We start from the raw sequence: 17850 nt of genomic DNA on the forward strand, positions 1-17850 counted from the left end.
ACTCAGCACAGATGCAGCCACCTCAGGCCTCACTTTAAAAAAGGCATTTTGACTGCAAGGAACTTTGTTTTGTTCTTTATATTTTTGACCCACAGATGGTTGAGCACAGCTCCTGGGGACAGACAGGCCTGACAAAGAGCTGTGGTTGCTGCCATAACTATCCTGCCTACTGGTTCTGGGCAGGTCGTGAACCCATGGCTGGCTGGACCATACCCGTCTCACAGCAAGGCAATGTGGGATCTGGAAAGGGAAAATGCCCACAAGCAGGGGCAGACCCTCTCACCTGGCTGCATAGCCTGGCCAAGGTGTTGAGCTCCTTGCTTTCCAGGGAATCTTCTAGCATGACACTGTTCTGCCAGTGCTCTCTCACCCTGAGTGAAGAGAAAGTTCACAGTGTATTGAGAGCAGAGCATCTCCTGGGCTAAATAACAGATTCAGGAGGGAAAGAAGAAAGAGGTGGCCAGAGAGCCTGCCCGGACCACTTCCTACAGGGCATATGAGGAGGGCTCAGGGGAAGGACTGCGGCTCAACTGGAGCTCTTGGAGATGAAAGGGGACCCTTCAGAGGCTCAAGCCACTAGCCACTGATAGTGACAGAAAACCGTGCTCTGGTGGCAAGGCAGGCTGGCGTCCTCCCACAGGAGTCTTACTGCATCCTACTTGGGGCTCTGTGTCAAAGCTGGGGCCACAGACCTGCCCCACAGTCCCTCTGGCAATCACAATTCAATGTGTGTGCAAACAACTCAAACCTGCAGACTTCTCTAGGGAGCACGGGAGCCTGCCCGGACCACTTCCTACAGGGCATGTGAGGAGGGCTCAGGGGAAGGACTGCGGCTCAACTGGAGCTCTTGGGGATGAAAGGGGACCCTTCAGCAGCTCAAGCCACTAGCCACTGATAGTGGCAGAAAACCGTGCTCTGGTGGCAAGGCGGGCTGGCGTCCTCCCACAGGAGGCTTACTGCATCCTACTTGGGGGCTCTGTATCAAAGCTGGGGCCACAGACTTGCCCCACAGTCCCTCTGGCAATCACGATTCAATGTGTGTGCAAACAACTCAAACCTGCAGACTTCTCTAGGGAGCACGTGAACGTGACACCCACTAAAGCCCCGGCCTGAATTAAATCAGCACCTCTGAGCGTGTCCTGCGTCCCACATTCCACACAGTCATCAGTTACTTCCATCGAACATTCTGATGCTGTGTGTATCCAGGAGAGCCAAATGAAATCAAATCACCTGTAATCTCACTGCCCAGAAATCGCCTTTAAAATCAGGAGTATCTCCTTCCAGTTCATTTCCGTGTGTTTGTAAAAACTAATCACAATGTGTGCTGTGCACAGTTTGGATCTGTTCCTTCCACACTGACAGCATATACAGTGGGAAACTAGGGAGCTGAAAGAATGATGCTTTCTAGAGAGTTCTTAATGGTGTGGGCAAGGCTAACTAGCTAGTTAATTGTTTGCTAACTGTCCAGTGTTAATTATAAAAGTAAGAAGCAAGATTAGGGTCTGTCAATTTCAGAACTCTACAAAAGCAGGATTTAAAATACTGCAGCTATGGTGAATTCTGAACAAGGCCCCACTTGTGCTGTGATACTGTACCAGGATGGAAAAAGATGTTGCCAGGGAAGCTGGGTTAGGTTATGTGGGACCTCGCGCTACTTTTTTGAAACTTCTTGTAAGTCTAGAATTACTTTAAAATGAAAATTTTAAAAGGGCCGGGAAGATGGTTCATCAAGGTAAGGTGACTATCACAAAGCCTGAGGACCTGAGTTCAATCTCCAGGACCCACGTGGTAGGAGAGCGTTGACTCCCACAAGTTGCCCCTGACCTCCACACATGCACTGCTGTACAAGCATTCATGTATATGTACATACACACAATTTTTTTTTAAATTTAATATTTTCTTTTTAAGTAAAAAAAAAAAATAGCCAGACATGGTGGCACACACCTTTAATCCCAGCACTCAGGAGGCAGAGGTAGGAGGATCTCTGTGAGTTTGAGACCAGCCTGGTCTACATAGTGAGTTCTGGGCCAGCTGGGGATACAAGGAAACCCCATCTTAAAAAAATATAAGTGAAAAAAATATTGTTATTGAACTTGAATGGTATTTTTAAAAAACCCAATAAGATGGCTCAGCGGTTAAGAACACTGAGAAGAACTTCTTGCAGAAGACCCGGGTTCGAATCCCAGCACCCACAGGGCAGCTAACAACTGTCTGTAACTCCAGTCCCAGGGGATCTGACCGCCTCTTTTGACTTCCATGGGCATTGTCCTTAGGACATGGGTGCGCTTACCTACATGCAGGCAATACATGCATACACATAAAATAAAATAAATAAAAATTAAAGAAAAACAATAAAGTGTAGAACAACTTCAGGGATGAAAGCCGAAGCTAGCCGCTTCCACTGAGCATGGGGGTGGTGCCTGAGGAAGGAAGGGGAGGGGCTGGATCCTCAAGCTCTCAGACACCCCATATCTCACACCTACCTCAGCTGCCGGTGTTCCAGTAGCTTCTGGCCCTTGCTCAGGGCCTGCAGCAGGGTGGTGGAGACCTGCCTTTCCGCATCCCCCTCCTCAGCCTCATCCAGAGGCCCAGGCCCATCGTCTACCCACTGCTGCAGGCTCTCCAGGATCTGTTGTTGTTCCTCCTCCTCCTGCTGTGCCAGCTGCTCCTCCAACTTCCTCTCCAGCTCCTGGAGCTCCTGCACATGGACGGACTTGGGGTGAGTCCCACTGATGCCAGGTAGGCCGGAGTTACAGATGAAGTAACCAAGGAGAACCACACTCTCTTGGTAGCTGTGTCCTGATGGTCAGCATGCCCCTTTGTGGTCAAACATCCCTGAAGCTGCAATTAGGTTCCTGACAGATCAAAACAAGGTGCTGGGACCCTTTCCCAATTGTCAGGCATGTGCACTGTTGAAGGGTCCCCATCCCTAAAGGATCCTGACTAGTGTGAAATAATTTATATTGTGGTTTTGACTCCCCTCTCCCCATGGACTTTTCTAGAAGAGCGTGGAAAGAAATGTCCTAAAAAGGGAGCTGTCTTCTACCATAGTTTAGGAGGGAAAGGGTCACTTCATGCTATGAATATGCCACCTACCTCATAAATCTTCATAAAAACTTTAAAATCAATACTGAGAACCTACCAGGCGGTCCATCACATTGAGACTGCCCACTCCAATCTCTATTTGCAGTGCTTGGCTTTGCTTTGGTAAATAAATTTCTACTTAAACTTCTGTGCCTCTTGGCCGGATTCTTTCCTTCATGGAGACAAGAACCAGAGACTCCGGTAACAAAGTTTGCGAAAGACGAGCTGAGCGAGGATGGCATCTGTCCTCCCCAGCAATGCATGCAATGGAAGCCTGCTGTGTCCTGCTCTTGCCTGTCCCCGCTCCCGCTGTGTCCCACTGTGTCCAGCTATGCCACGTGACTGTGCCATGAACTCTCACACCTCCCTGCTCTTCCTCTTTTGTGGAAAGCCACACTCAGTGAGGAACCAAGCACTGTTTGGAGAGTTGACGAACCCAGGTTTACGTACGCTGATGGAACCAGAAGAGGGGGTACTCTGAAGTTCTGGGCCCTGAGCACGGTGTCTTAGAGCCTTTATAGATTTATTCCTATCATTTCTCGGCTGCTGACAGAGTACTGACAGAGTCTATTGATTACCAGCACAGATGCTTACGTGTCTCAAGACTGATAGAAATCAGAAGTTCCCTGAGGTAGATGTCTCACCCCAGCCCCACTGTTAACAGTTAGCCACATCCCTATCTTGGGCCTGATGGAGTGCCACAGCTAACACCAGACAACCCACTCCTCCTGCCAGCATGGCTCTCTGCTGTCCCTGCTCCACTGCATATAAAAGCTGCAGCAATTCCCTCCCCTTCTCACAGCTCACAGCCGTTAGCACCTCCATGAATAAACACTCTTCAGTCTGCATAAAGGTTTGGCTCTGAACTTTCTTCTTTATTCTTCTAAATCTAACAAAGACCATGGAGGGGACATTCCTTCTGTGGTTAAGCTGTCAAACATGTTTATAGCAATAGATGCCGAGGGCGAGGTTAGAATATCCATTGACGAGCAGGAGTTTGCAAGCCTCTAGCAATCAGGGTAACTGCAAATAGATGTTTCACTAATTAACTGCAGTCATCATTTCTCAAGATAGACCTAGTGGCCTTTGTGTTGTCTGAATTTCAATTCCTCCTTCAGTACAATTCTTAGCAAGTATGTATTATAAAAATCACTATAAGGTAACTACCACGTCCCAAAGTATAAAATTTGTTACAAAACAATGTTAGATGCACACAAAGGTAACATTAAATTCATGGGAATATGTTTTTCCTCATCCCCTCCACCTGCAGTATCTTCAACCTGTTCACTTAACCAGTTCTGAAGTCCTCAGTGGTAGACAGCTCAAGTCCCCTGGGACCTGAGGACACCCCCTCCTTCTCACCCCCTGCCATACGTCCCAATTCACAATCCCACACTGCTGCAATGCGAACGCCCTGGGGCAAGGGCAGGGCTGAGCCTCCTGCTCTCACCTGTGCCATGATGGGCAGCTGCCACTTACCACTGGCTTCCTGTGGAGCACCTCCTTCCATTTGCCATGGAGGAGAGCTGAGGTGGGATGCGGAAACCACAGCTAAGAACAACAAATGCTTTTGCAGCAAGTCAGCATTCAGGCTCTCTGTACAGATCTACATAAACGGTGCCCAGCTGACAATGGCTCTACTTACAACTTTCAACTTTACTGTGGGGTGACAGCAATGTACTCAATAGGCATCAAATTTAAATTCTGAATCCTGTTTCATTCTGAGGCTAGCCATGTGGGGTACACCACTGGGTAGTTATTCCCTCCAAATTGAAGCATTCCTTCTTGCAGGGATAAGGAAAGCTCACAAAAATCAGAATATTCAGGAAATTACAGGTCACAAGAAGCCCCTCCCCAAGGTATATAAGCAGTACACAATGGCCAGGAAAGGGGACCCTTCTGTGGAGCTGCCTACCAGATGTGCAAGGAGTTCCAGATGCAGCATTCAGGTAACCCCAACAAACTCACTGGTTCACCAAGCTAAACTTCAAGGGGACTGATTCTTTATCATCTGTGCCCTATCTGGAGTGAACAGACATTTGTTCCAAGTGAAGTATTTTCTTGGCATGCTGATCTTGGGGGAACAGAACAGTCTTAGTCATGTGACCACAAGAGAAACAATGGACATAACAGTGTGCTGTGCTGCTAGGCTGATGTCCAGAACGCTGATGCATTAAATGCACTTGTTACATATGAAATTTTCAGTTTATAATGGCTTTATGAAGATGTACAACTGTAAGTCAAGTTTAAACTCCTCCTAACAATGGTTTATAATATACACCCATTCCCCTCATTTCACAGATGAGGAAATCTAAGCAGAGAAATTTCAGAAAATTTGTTAGGTGATGTAGTTAGTAAGTGGGAGTTGCAAAGCTTGGGGTCAGGTATTACAGCATAAATGAAAAACTGGTCCCCAGGCCAGTGTATTTGAATACTTGATCCCAAGCTGGTGGTACTGTTTTGGAAAATTGGGCACAGTAAGAGGAAGAAGGTTGCTAGGAACTGGGTGGCTTGTAACTCTCCCCACTTCCTGTCCCAGCTCAGCTTCCTGGTCTATGGAGATGTTAGCAGGCAGGCCTCCCATTCCCCCTGCCACAGCTGCAAGCTGCTCACACTGCCGCACCTTCCTGGGCATGATAGATTATACCCTCTAACAGTGACCCAAGGGAAATCCTGTTTCTCTTAAGTAATGAGGAGTGACAGACACATCAGGTCTGCAGTCTCTGCAGGCTAAGCACTGGGCTGCACTGCATCTCATTAGCTAAACACAAAATACTGCATTCTTTTTACTAAGATTTATTTTATTTTTAATTATGTGTGTGTTGGATCCCCTGGAGTTGGAGTTACAGGTGGTTGTGAACTGTCCAACATGGGTACTGGGCTCTGAGCTTAGGCCCTCTGTAAGAGCAGCCAAGCCCTTAACTGCTGAGCTCTCTCCAGTCTCCCCCACCTCAAATTGCATTTTTAAGCCACCAGAATGAGAAGATCTTGGCACTGGCACATGCTTAGGCAATGGGGAGGGGGGTAGATGGGAGGCCCTGGGCCTTAGAGAATGTGCACACATTTAACCCATTTTTCTCCAGATTGGCCAGTGCAGTAAAGTGGAGGGCAGGTGGGAGTTAATCCTGAGAGTCCCTGGATGGGCCTCATCAGGATGGCTGCTTTCACCTAAACATGTACAAAATGTTTTGTCTTTCTGCTGAAGGACCCAAAGCCTCAGATGTAGCACAGAAAGCTTTCTGAGCCCCACACTCAGGGTTTGTCCCCAGGGCTGTGGGAAGCCTTGAGAGCCACTGAGCCGACTCCTAACATGCCAAGATGGTGATTAAGACCATAGTTCTCACTGTTGCAACTAGAATTGGAAACCACCAGCACCATCTCCAACAGCACACTCTGTCTACCTCCTAGCATAGTAGGCAGCCTGGGTCAGGGGAAATGCCAGCCTCAGCTCACTATGTGGGGGCAGAAGGTTACAACTATAGCCTGTTGCCACTGCAGGCAATAGAGCAGAGGGCTGACTTTTCTAGAATCAGCTTGATAAGCCTTGGTTGGAAACGAAAGTGAAAATGTGTCCTCAGCTGACCACCTGCTGACAGCAATGTTCCCCCACATGTTCCTACCTCTCTGCACAATGGAACCCAAGATTCCATTTTGGAGGGGCATTATCTTCTCTGCCTGTGCTCCTTGCTAGAGTTGATATGCTGAGCACACTTCCCAGGACAACAGCACCTTGTTTATGCTTTCTCCCCAGCAGAGAGCACAGAACTTGGCTCAGTGAAGAGGTGACAGTGGTGGTAATGATGGAGGGGGCAGGCATCCAACATTTAACAAATGCCTACACTATGCCAAGAGATGATGCAGAGTATTTTAATGTGAATTAATTTATTTAATCTTCACAAACTAACATAAGGTAGAAATTTATTATTACCTCATTTTATAGATAAGGTAACTGAGGTACAGAAAGTATGAGCAAATCTGAAATCACAGGGTTGGGCAGGACACAGTCAGTAGAATCTTAGTTGCTCTGGCTAGGTTCCATCTCTTAGGTCTCTAGAAAGCAGTCCGTGAGTACCAAACTTTGATGAACTGATGCACAGATGATGGATGGATAGATGGAGGGGGGAGGGAAGGAAGGATGGATGACAGAAATATATAGATGGAGAATTTCAGGTCTTTGGATAGGTATGAAGAACTCAGGCTGAATGAGGCATGGCCCCTGGATTCTGAAAACTCCCTCTGTTTCAAGGGAGACAGCTGTCCACATAGGTAAAATGAGCCCTCTGATCACAGAGATTCAGATGGGGGCTATGGGGTGCAGTCCTCCCCACAGAACCGGGGGCTTCAGAATGAAGATGTCATTCAAGCCTGCTTCAGAACACAGGTGTGTGCAGGACCTGACAAAAGCATGTGGGGCAGAGGCACTGGAAAGGGACAGATGTTGAATATGTCTCAAGTTCTTGGAACAGGGAGGAGGTTCAAGTTCAGGGCCCCAGAGAGATAGAGGTGGGAGGTGAGACTTTTTTTAAGGCATAGTTGAGGAATGGGATTATTCCTCAATTATCGTCATTTTCCAAAACTGTCCCTTCAGCCCACAGTCGTTGGGGGGAGGTGTAGAGACTAAAGAAATACGGAGGCAGGTAAGCATGTGGTTAGGACAGAAGCCTGGGCCTCAATGGCAGGCACGTGGTCTAGAATCTATTCTGTTGTCATGGGGCTTTGGTGAAATGATCCCCCTCCCAGGGTGAGTTCCTGCACCTATAACATGGGTCTATGTCTTGGGTTTAGACGCTGAACACAGTGTCCTGGACTGAGTGACAGCTCTGTGAATGTTGGTTGCCAGGAACAGCATTTGTGCTCTTTAATCTCAAGATTAGATGCTTCAGAACAGTGAAGCTGGGTGGCAGAAGCTGGAAGTGAGAAAAGTCAAGCAGAATCAACCAACAGAGTGACTGGAGCCACACGGGCAGTGGAGTGCAGGGAACTGCGGAGGAAGAAGTCCTTGCTGGTCACAGGGAAGGGGAGGCTCAGCAAGTGACACTGAGTTGCAAATACAGCGAGGGCCCCTCAAGATTAGATGCCTCAGAACAGTGAAGCTGGGTGGCAGAAGCTGGAAGTCAGAAAAGTCAAGCAGAATCAACCAACAGAGTGACTGGAGCCACACGGGCAGTGGAGTGCAGGGAACTGCGGAGGAAGAAGTCCTTGCTGGTCACAGGGAAGGGGAGGCTCAGCAAGTGACACTGAGTTGCAAATACAGCGAGGGCCATTAGTCTGGGGTCACGGCACCCATTCTCAAGAAACCTGTGCTATTTTAAATTTGCCCATCTTTGTGACACGGCCCTCCAATACAATTGCACCAATTTTACGAAATGAGTCTAAATTGTTCATTGAATGAGGGGTACTCCATAGTTTCCTTAGGAATTGTTTCTCCCAGAGCATTTTCATTTCGTGCTTTTTAAATTCTCTGAACGTTTAACAGCTTAGAAGCTCATTCCCAAAAGGAGAGTGCTTTATACAGAATGATCACACTGCAGAATGGAAGTCTAATATCTGGAGCAAAGTGGGCTGTCTTCCCTCCTCATGCAAACCAGGGAGGTGTAGCCTGTCCATTGTCTTGCCAACAACTAGAGAGGCTGTGTGCCCAGTTGCTTCCAAGGCAGGGCACACGGGCTCTCCTGCTGTAGGCCACTGAGACAGGATGTTCTGATGTTACATAAAAGAGCTCTGAGGTAAAGTGGGAGAGGTGGGTGAGGGTCAAAACGAATCTTCTGCCTTTAAGTTACTTCCATCAGGTATTTTTTCCCATTGGCAGAAAATGTCTAACTTCTGACTCGATTTCATCTATGGCATTAGACTGCACACACATGTTTCCTAGGAGAGCTAATTTGGATGATTTATATGTATCTAGAAAAAGCTCTACTGCACCTGTTTTCAAATTCATCTCCATGAAATCGTTCACAGCATCCTCCTGATGTGAAAACCTCTGCTGCACCCATAGTGACACTGGTTTATAAGATGTGATTACTTGTCCCCCAATCTATTTTTAATGGCTGGTCTTACCAGAGATTCGTACGTTTTGTTAGACTTTTAATGTTTTTCAAAATATCCCCCCTTCCCTTTATTGGTTTGGATTTTATTTATTATGTGCTGCTTCCTGTCGTTTCTTACAGGGTCATTTGTCTCAATTGTGAGTCTGTCTTCCCTCATCTAAGTTCAGAGCACAAATTTCCCTCTAAAAACGGTTTTCTCTAAATTCCATACATTTTGATGCATCATAGGTTTATTTTATTTTGAGACAAAAATTTCACTATGTAGCCCAGACTGGCCTCAAACTCACAGAGATCCTCCTGTCTCTGCTTCCCAAGTGCTGGGGTTATGAGCCACCACACACTTGTCAATTGTATTCTCTATATATTTTAAATAGTGTATTTATTATTTTTGTATAAGAGTGTATTGCCTGCATGTATGTAAGTGCACCTGTGTTGTGCAATGTCATGATGGTCAGAATAGGGCATTGGATTCCCCTGGGACTAGAGTTTCAAACAGTTGTTAGCTGCCATGTGGGTGCTGGGAATCGAACCTGGGCCCTCTACAACAGCAGCCAGTGCTCTTAACCACTGAGCCATCTCTCCAGCCCCCTCTCTATAAAGATGTGTGTGTGTGTGTGTGTGTGTGTGATTCTGTGTGTTTGTGTGTATGTAAACACTTATGTGGGTGCCTGTGGGAGCCAGAAGAGTCTGTTGGATTCCTTAGAGTTACAAGCACTTGTGAGCTGCTGATATGGGTGCTGAGGACTCAACTCTGGTCCTCTGAAAAAGCAGCAAATGCTCTTAACCACTGAGCCATCTCTCCAGCTCCCTCTGTATTTTTAAAATATTTATTTCTATTTTTATGTGTATTGGTGTTTTGCCTGCATGCAGTATAAATGCAACATGTGAGAGCCTGGTGCATGCGAAGGCCAGAAAGATGCCTTGGATCCCCCAGAACTGGAGTTGCACATGGCTGTGAGCTGCCATGTGGGTCCTGTGACCCAAACCTGGGACCTCTTCAAGAGCACTGAATTATCTCTCCAGCCTACCCTCTAAGTATTTTTAATTCCCTTTTACTTCTTTGACTTACAAACTATTCAAAGATATATTTTAAAAATTTCAAACTATGGACTTTTGTAATAATATCTTTTTTGATTTTTTTTAAAACAATTTAAAGTATATGTATGTGTGCCTGAATGTATGTATATGCACCATGTGCCTCCTGATGCCCTCAGAAGCCAGAAGGGGGCACTGAATTGCCTAGAACTGGAGTTATAGGGCACTTCTGAGCTCTCATGTGGGTGCTGGGAACCACTCAGGTCCTCTGTAAGAGCAGCCAGTGCTCTAAATTGCTGAGCCATCTCTCCAGCCCCGAGCTTTTCTTCTATTTGATTATGACTGCTCTTTCTCCTATGGGGTCAAAGGACACCACACAAACAATCACTGTGGGGTTCTGATGAGTGCTGAACGGTGCATCTGGCTGTCTGCCGGCTGTGAGCTCTGCTCCTGCAGCACAGTCCCTCGAGTTCCACCATCTGCACACAACTGTGCTTTGACCTGTCATACCACTCACACCAGCTGAAATTTCCCACCCTGAATTTACCAACTTCCACCTGGTCTAACAAGTCTTCTTTTCATTATTTCGAGTCTTTTAATTAAGTACATGGACACTTAGAATCACTTATTGCTCCAGATAGGCACAATTTTTTGAATCATTTATATATTATCTTTGCTTTCTTTAATAATTTAGCAAATTATTAAGTTATGTGGAGAATTACATTAAATCCCATGCTGCTAATCTGGATACTAAAGTCTTCAGAGATCTTAATGTTATTTTTTCTTTCTCCTGTGCCTAATCTATCTGGAGTGGCTTCTTGTTTTTTGATATATATATATATATATTTAATTTTTTGTGTATGAATGCTTTGCCTGCATGTATGTAGGTGCACCATGTGCCCAGAGGCCAGAAGAGGACTTTGGATCTCCTGCAACTGGAGTTACAGATGGTTGTAAGCTGCCATGTGGGTGTTGGGAACCAAATGAGGTCCTCTGCAGGAGTACACAGTGCTGCTAACCACTGAGCCACCACTCCAGTCCCTCAACTGGTTTCCTTACATGTGCCTTTTTAATGTCACTGCTTTTCACCACAAGAGCTCATGGGCATCTGAACTTAGACTGTGGAATTTCTAAGCTTCCCCCCAAAGCATACTTTTCTATGGAGAGGATTTGCCTTTGGATGGGGGCAGTCAACTAACTTAGAACTATTTTAACTTTATCACCTGGCGACAACCTGGGCTGGGCAGGCCATACTCCATCTGGGTGCATGGATTCAAATGTCACAGCCAGGGTCTGCCCTGCCTCTGGAGCAGGCTGGAGACCGCCCTCTCCTGGTGCTCGATCTCACCAGGACTCCCATAGCCTCATCTCCAAGTCCCTTGAAGTTGCTCCCCACATCCCCAGATCAAGGCTCACCCTCTACCCATGGCAGAGCAGGCTTGTGCCTGGCTCTCATCTCTCTGTGAGCTCTGCTTAGTCTAGAAAAGCTGGGCCCTTGCAGAACTTCCCCTTTCTCTAGGGAGTTCATAAACCATGCCTATCTCAATGTGTCCATATTTGAGTATTTGGGGATGGAATTTCTACAATGACCCTAATACAATACAATCCTTGAGTAGCTGTCAGTGCAGGATACATAGTGATACCAAAAAAGTTCAGAATTCTTTATACCCCACCGTCGATGACTGCATTTTAAAGACGGCACAGGTGCCACACCCTTGGCAAACTCAACTGTGATAGTCTATAAACTTGACAGTGTGTCAAAGTCAGAAACAGATTCTTTCATTAGTAACCAAACAGACCCATGAGGCACTTGACCTGCCAACCCACCCAAATGGGTTTCTGCTTTGAGCCTCGCAACAGCATGACTCAGCAGTCACCTAAAACAATGTGTGACAGAGCTTCACGGTAAGACAGCAGAAGACTAGAACTCATGAATAATCTCGTCCAATTGATAATGTTAAGAAGCCTGACTAAGTAAGGAATTATCAGTGCTTAAACAAGACTATGGCCATTTGCATCTTAACAGCACTTGCTGCATACACCAGGACCTCAGTAAATCCGAGCTCCTTTTTCCTCCCCTCACATATAGGGACTGGAGAGCTGGCTCAACAGTTAAGAATACATACTGCTCTTGCAGAAGACCAGAGTTCAGCTCCCAGCACACATGTCAGGTGGCTAATAACTACCTGTAACTCCAACTTCAGGGGATCCAGTGCCCTCTTCTGGCCTCTGCAGGCATTGCACACATACACAATTAAGAGTAAAACCTTTAAAAAATATCACACATAAGAGATTTATAATTGGCCCTCAAAGCAATTTTTAATATAAATTTGTTTCATGGGCCCACTTCTTGATATAACGAAGCATGAAGGAATACCAGTGACATTCAGATTCTAACATGGCCTGACACACAACTACATTTCGCATACCCCTGATTGAAAGATGCACTGTCAGTCTTTAAAGCAATATCAAAGAAATAACACTTCTGACCATAACCCATGCCTGGACTGGAGGAGGCATCTGGTTCAGGGATATGGAGATTCAGAGGGTGTTTGCTCAGAGCTACTGGGGGCTCGGTAGCACATAGTGCTCTCCTGTAAGGATGTCACCATAGTGGGTCCCCACCCAACAGACAGGACAGGTGAAGAAGCAGAGGACTCCCCACAAGGAGTAGAGCATGTAGGTGCCCCCCCCATCCCCACCCACACTCACCAGGTTGTGAGACTCCAGGATCGGTGTGCAGGCTAAATTGGCCACTGTCTCAGACTCGTTCAACTCGCTCAGCAGCAGGTCTTGAATGATGAGCAGGGCTGAATAGGCTGACAGGGTCTCAGCTTCCCGGGCCACCTTCTGGAACTGCAGAGCTACGAGAGATTCTGCAAAGTGTGCCTCCTGGGCCTCTAGACGCTGCTCCCGCTCCTGCAGCAACTCCCCTCGCACCTGGGGAGAGGATAGGACCAGAAGGCCTGAGGGGCTGCGGGGAAGGTGGGTCCACCACCTCCCAGAGAACATCAGCTCAGGAACTCCCAGGCCACGCCAAGGAAGGCAGAGACCCGGGACTCTGCTGGGGGTAAGGCGAGGCCTCAGCTGCCCTTCACCGCCTGTGTACATCCTCAGAGGTGACCAGACCTGGGTACTGTCCATTCCCAGTCCTTCAGAGGCTCCTGTGGCTGGAGGATGAAAGCTCACACCTCCTTTTTTAAAAATATTTTTTATTATTTTTATTTTATGTGTATGTGTGTATTGCCTACATGTTGATAAGCGCATCCATGTCGTGCAATACTCGTGGAAGACAGAAGAGTCTGTCGGATTCCCCTGGAACTGGAGTTACAGACAGTTGTTAGCTGCAATGTAGATGCTGGGATTCGAAACCCGGTCTTCTGCAAGAACAGTCAGTGTTCTTAACCGCTTAGCCATCTCTCCAGCTCCCACACCTCTTTTTTGTGTTTTATTTATATTTTTATTTTACGTGTATAAATGTATTGCCTACATGTATGTAAGTGCACCTATGTCGTGCAATGTCCACAGAGATCAGAAGAGGGCATCAAATCCCCTGGAACTGGAGTTACAGATGGTTGTTAGCCACTGTGTGGGTGCTGGGAATTGAACCTAGGTCCTCTGCAAGAGCAGCCAGTGCTCTTAAGCCTGAGCCATCTGTCCAGTCCTGAGAGTCCACACCTCTTACTTGGCTCCCAGGCCTTTCCACCTGACTCTGGCCTACTGTACACACTGGTTCAAGCTCCTCAAGGGTTCTGAGGCTGGTGGCCCAGCTCTGACGGGTCCTCCCAGCTCCTGCCTGCCCTTTGCCCCTTGGGGCTCTTACTCCCATCCAGCTCCTGTGAAGCTGCCCCACTCTTCCCTGTGCATCCTTCATCCCACACTCCTCTCCCCACCTCCCAAGCCAGCCATCAGGACACAGTTCCCTCCAGCCCGGCCACCCACACTGAAGGGGCTGGCCCACAAGTTCTCTGTCAGTGGACACCCTAAATGCTGCTTCAGCATTTGAATAGCCTTACCTCTCATCTCTCCTTTATAATTTAAAAATAAAAAAATTTAAATGTCTTACACTAATCTGTTGAGTATGTGTGCACAAACACACATGTGTACCACAGAGTGTATGTGGAAGTCCGAGGACAACCTGTGGAAGTCTGTTCTCTCCCTCTACCATGTGGGTTCCAGGGATCAAGATCAGGCTGTCTGGCTTGTCAGCTGAGGCACCTCACAAGGTCATACCTTTCCTTTCTTCTCCCTCCCTTCCTTCCTTTTTTAAAAAAATTAACTTTATTTTATGGGTGTGAGCATTGTGCCTACATGTGTGTAAGTGCACTTGTGTCATGCAGTGCCTGTGGGGATCCCATGGAACTGGAGTTATGGGTGGTTGTTAGCCGCCATGTAGGTGCTAGGATTCAAACCCAGGTCCTCCGGAAGAACAGCCAGTGCTCTTAACCACTGAGCCATCTCTCCAGCCCCCTCCCAATTTTTTTTTAAGGCAAGGTTTATCTTGTAGTCAGGCTGGCTTGGAACTCACTTAAGTAGCCCAGGCTGGTTTCAAACCTGTAATCCTCCTTCCTCAGTTTCTTAAATATTGCTGGTATAGTTCTTATGCTTTCTATACAAACACAGTGACCTCACTCCCTGCCTAGAAAAGCAGGTTACCATGCATGCCCCTGTCCCTAAAGCAGGGGGCTAAAGTGCCAACCAAAAAGAAGGCTGCACAAATATCACATCTCTTCAAAGTTTGTGGAATTTCATTCATAATAACCAAAAGGCAGAAGCATGCCCACCCTCCAGAATGAAGGAATGGATAAATGAAATACAGCCACACAGAAGAGCAGGTGCTCACAAGGATGCGCTAGCCCAACCTCTCTCCAGTCTAGAGAACCAGGTACCACCCTTGATGGGTTTCCAAGGTAACAAAATAAATAGGGACTGACAGAGGAGCCAGCTCAGGGATTTGGACTGACAGAGGAGCCAGCTCAGGGATTTGGACTGACATAGGAGCCAGCTCAGGGACTGGGACTGACAGAGGAGCCAGCTCAGGGACTGGGACTGTTCCACCAGAGCCCGGCCCTGCCTCCTCAGTATCTCAGTTGTTCTCGAAAGCTCTTCCCTCCTCCCCCACAGGTCTTTTCCTGAATAAAGCCTTTGTTGCACATCCCTCTCTCTCTTGCTGACTTTACACGAGCCTCAGCCTCCCCTCCTAGATGGATGCTGTAGGACCTTGTCCCCTGCCAAAAGATGGAGTGAGGTGGCCCTGAAGGAGTGCGCCAGGCTCACTTCCACAAGCGCATACCTAAACGTGAAGGAAACAACATCTTTTGTACAGCCCATGAGAACAGCGCGTGGAGAGTAAATGTTTAAAAAGATTTTCTAAAAATCTTTTCCTTCTTTTGCTAGCTTACTGTGTTAATTCCAGCATCTGGTGAGATTATGTTTCTCAAGGTTTAAATCCTTGAGGAAGAACCCTGGGAGAGGGCAGATTTTCACTTCTATGAGATAGTAAGAGTTGGATCCCATACATATTCAAGCATCTCAAATAATAACAGTTTATTTAGAGAACAATATCCTGCTAAATGTTCTTTTTAAATCTGAAGTTCAAACAGCTTCCTTGATAGTTTTTCTTGACAGTATGTGGACCTCAAAGAAGTTCCTTCTATGTCCTAAGATGCCCTTCAAGGTACAGTGAAACCATCTACTGCCAAGGAAGGTTTGTGAGAGTCCAAGGGCAGTAAATCACACCAGTCCTTCCTACCCAGGTTCAGAAACAAATATATCAAGTGTATCAAGATACAAGGGTGGGGCAGGAGATTGCTGCTGCTCACATACACCTGACCCTCGGGACCAGAAGAGGCCACTGTGGGGTGCAGGGGCCCCAGGGAATGACCAGGATCGCACGATTTCCCATCCCCAACAGGGCAGAACCCCAACAACACAGGTTGTGGAGATCAATGTCACAACCTACCTCCCAGCCCCACGGGAAGCCTGCTAAAGTCAGAGGGATCTGAGAATTTCACCTTTAAACCAGTGCAGATGAGCCAAAAATGCACTATGTAAACGAGTAGTCTTTTTAAATTTCTTACTTTCTACTATTTAATGTCTACTTTAAAAATATTTTATTTATTATTTTTATTTTATGTATATAAGTGGATTTCCTGTATGTAGGTAAGTGCACCCATGTCGAGCAATGCCCATGGAGGACAGAAGAGGCCATTGGATCCCCTGGAACTGGAATTACGGACAGTTGTTAGCTGCCATGTGGGTGCTGGGATTCAAACCCACGTCTTCTGCAAGAACAACCAGTGTTCTTAACCGCTGAGCCATCTCTCCAGATCCTAATAATCTCTACATTTGCATGTATGCCTCACAATGATTTTGGTTTTGCTTGTATAAGGTTTTAGGGCTGCTGTTTATGCCCCCACTACATTTACTATAAGTCACTGTTTACCATGTTCTTCAGCTACATATCTTATGTCCCCTCTTATTCCTGAACCATTTCCTCTTTCTCTCATCCTCCTCTTTGACTTCTTATTTATAACCTTCCATATCTAAACTCGGTGGACCTTATCAGGATCCTACTTTCCCCTTTCAACGACTTTAGCCACCTCAACATCTTTTTCTTTACAAAGTCCATCCAATCCTTAGTCCTTATCCCCAACCACCCTGCTTCTTTCCTAGTCCTAATCTTACTAATTAAAATCAAGTATACTCCAGATCTTCCTTGGTTATTTATCCTCCAACAGTTGTTGAAGTCAAAGAGGTCACTGTTATTAATCGGCTGGTATAGTGTTTTGTGTACTGGTAATATCAAGCACCTTGCTTCATTAGTTAGTATCTTTTCAAAAACATTTTGAGGCTTTTCTCTCTGGGGTAAGTCGATTGGGCACTTGGTGCCTTGACTCCCCCAACGTCACTCACCCTCCCATCTCCCCGCTGGGTCAGGTCTCTCCTCCTAGCCTGGGCCCTGTCCCATTCCTTGTCTTGGCACCCCAGACACCTGGGGAACCACCACTGCTTCTTCCTGATCCTGTGCATCCAGACCAACTCAGTTCTTTCTTGGGTCCCCAGGGGTGCTCTGGGCCTGGCCCCACCCTCACCTCCCTCTGCCTCTGAGGATCGGCACAACCCTCCAGCCTCTTTTCTGGATGCCAGGGCTGACCTTTCCTCCTCCTGGTCCTTTGCATCCAGACCAACCCAGCTCCTCAGTGCAGTCCCCAGGGGCCCTTGGAGCCACCTCCTGCCCCCATATTGGTTTGCATCTCTGGGTGGCACGGCCACCAGCTGCCCTAGACCAGCACCTTTCCTGGGCCCGGCTCCCAGGCCAGTTCAACCCCCAAAATACTGAGGCCAAGGTCTATCATGGAGGGATCCAGACCTTAGGAGAAAGCCGGAGAGCATCTGATCCTCATCTGACTTGGGCCTCTGTGGGAACTCCTGAAGACAAAACCAATCTGGCCACTCCAATATAAAACCAAAAGAGGGAAACGGAAGCTTAGAGGAACGAGCCTTTCATGACCAAAAAGTAAACCACAAAGACACAAAAAGTTCACAAAAAGAAGCAGACCTAAAGTTGAAGGCTTGAGTCTCACACAAGAATCAGAAACTACAACAGAAATCCACATGTCAAAATCACAGAGGAAAAATAATAACATGAAAAACCAAAATAACATATCCCCAACAAATACCA

The 17850-nt window shown here is 47.0% G+C and overlaps 1 protein-coding gene across 1 annotated transcript in view; it reads right to left on the bottom strand.

Annotated features, from left to right (window-relative positions):
- The window catches only part of Evc2 (EvC ciliary complex subunit 2), a 50553-nt gene that overhangs the window by 6710 nt on the left and 25993 nt on the right, over positions 1 to 17850 (bottom strand). The window contains exons 3-5 of the mRNA XM_008833122.2: positions 12879 to 13106; positions 2484 to 2698; positions 284 to 371 (exon numbers count right to left, since the gene is read on the bottom strand). Of these exons, the coding sequence (XP_008831344.1) occupies positions 284 to 371; positions 2484 to 2698; positions 12879 to 13106 (531 nt within the window). The remainder of the gene's footprint in view (positions 1 to 283; positions 372 to 2483; positions 2699 to 12878; positions 13107 to 17850) is intronic.

This window comes from Nannospalax galili, unplaced genomic scaffold (assembly GCF_000622305.1).
Source record: "Nannospalax galili isolate Female #2095 unplaced genomic scaffold, S.galili_v1.0 scaffold1076, whole genome shotgun sequence".
In the NCBI taxonomy this organism is placed as follows: domain Eukaryota; kingdom Metazoa; phylum Chordata; class Mammalia; order Rodentia; family Spalacidae; genus Nannospalax; species Nannospalax galili.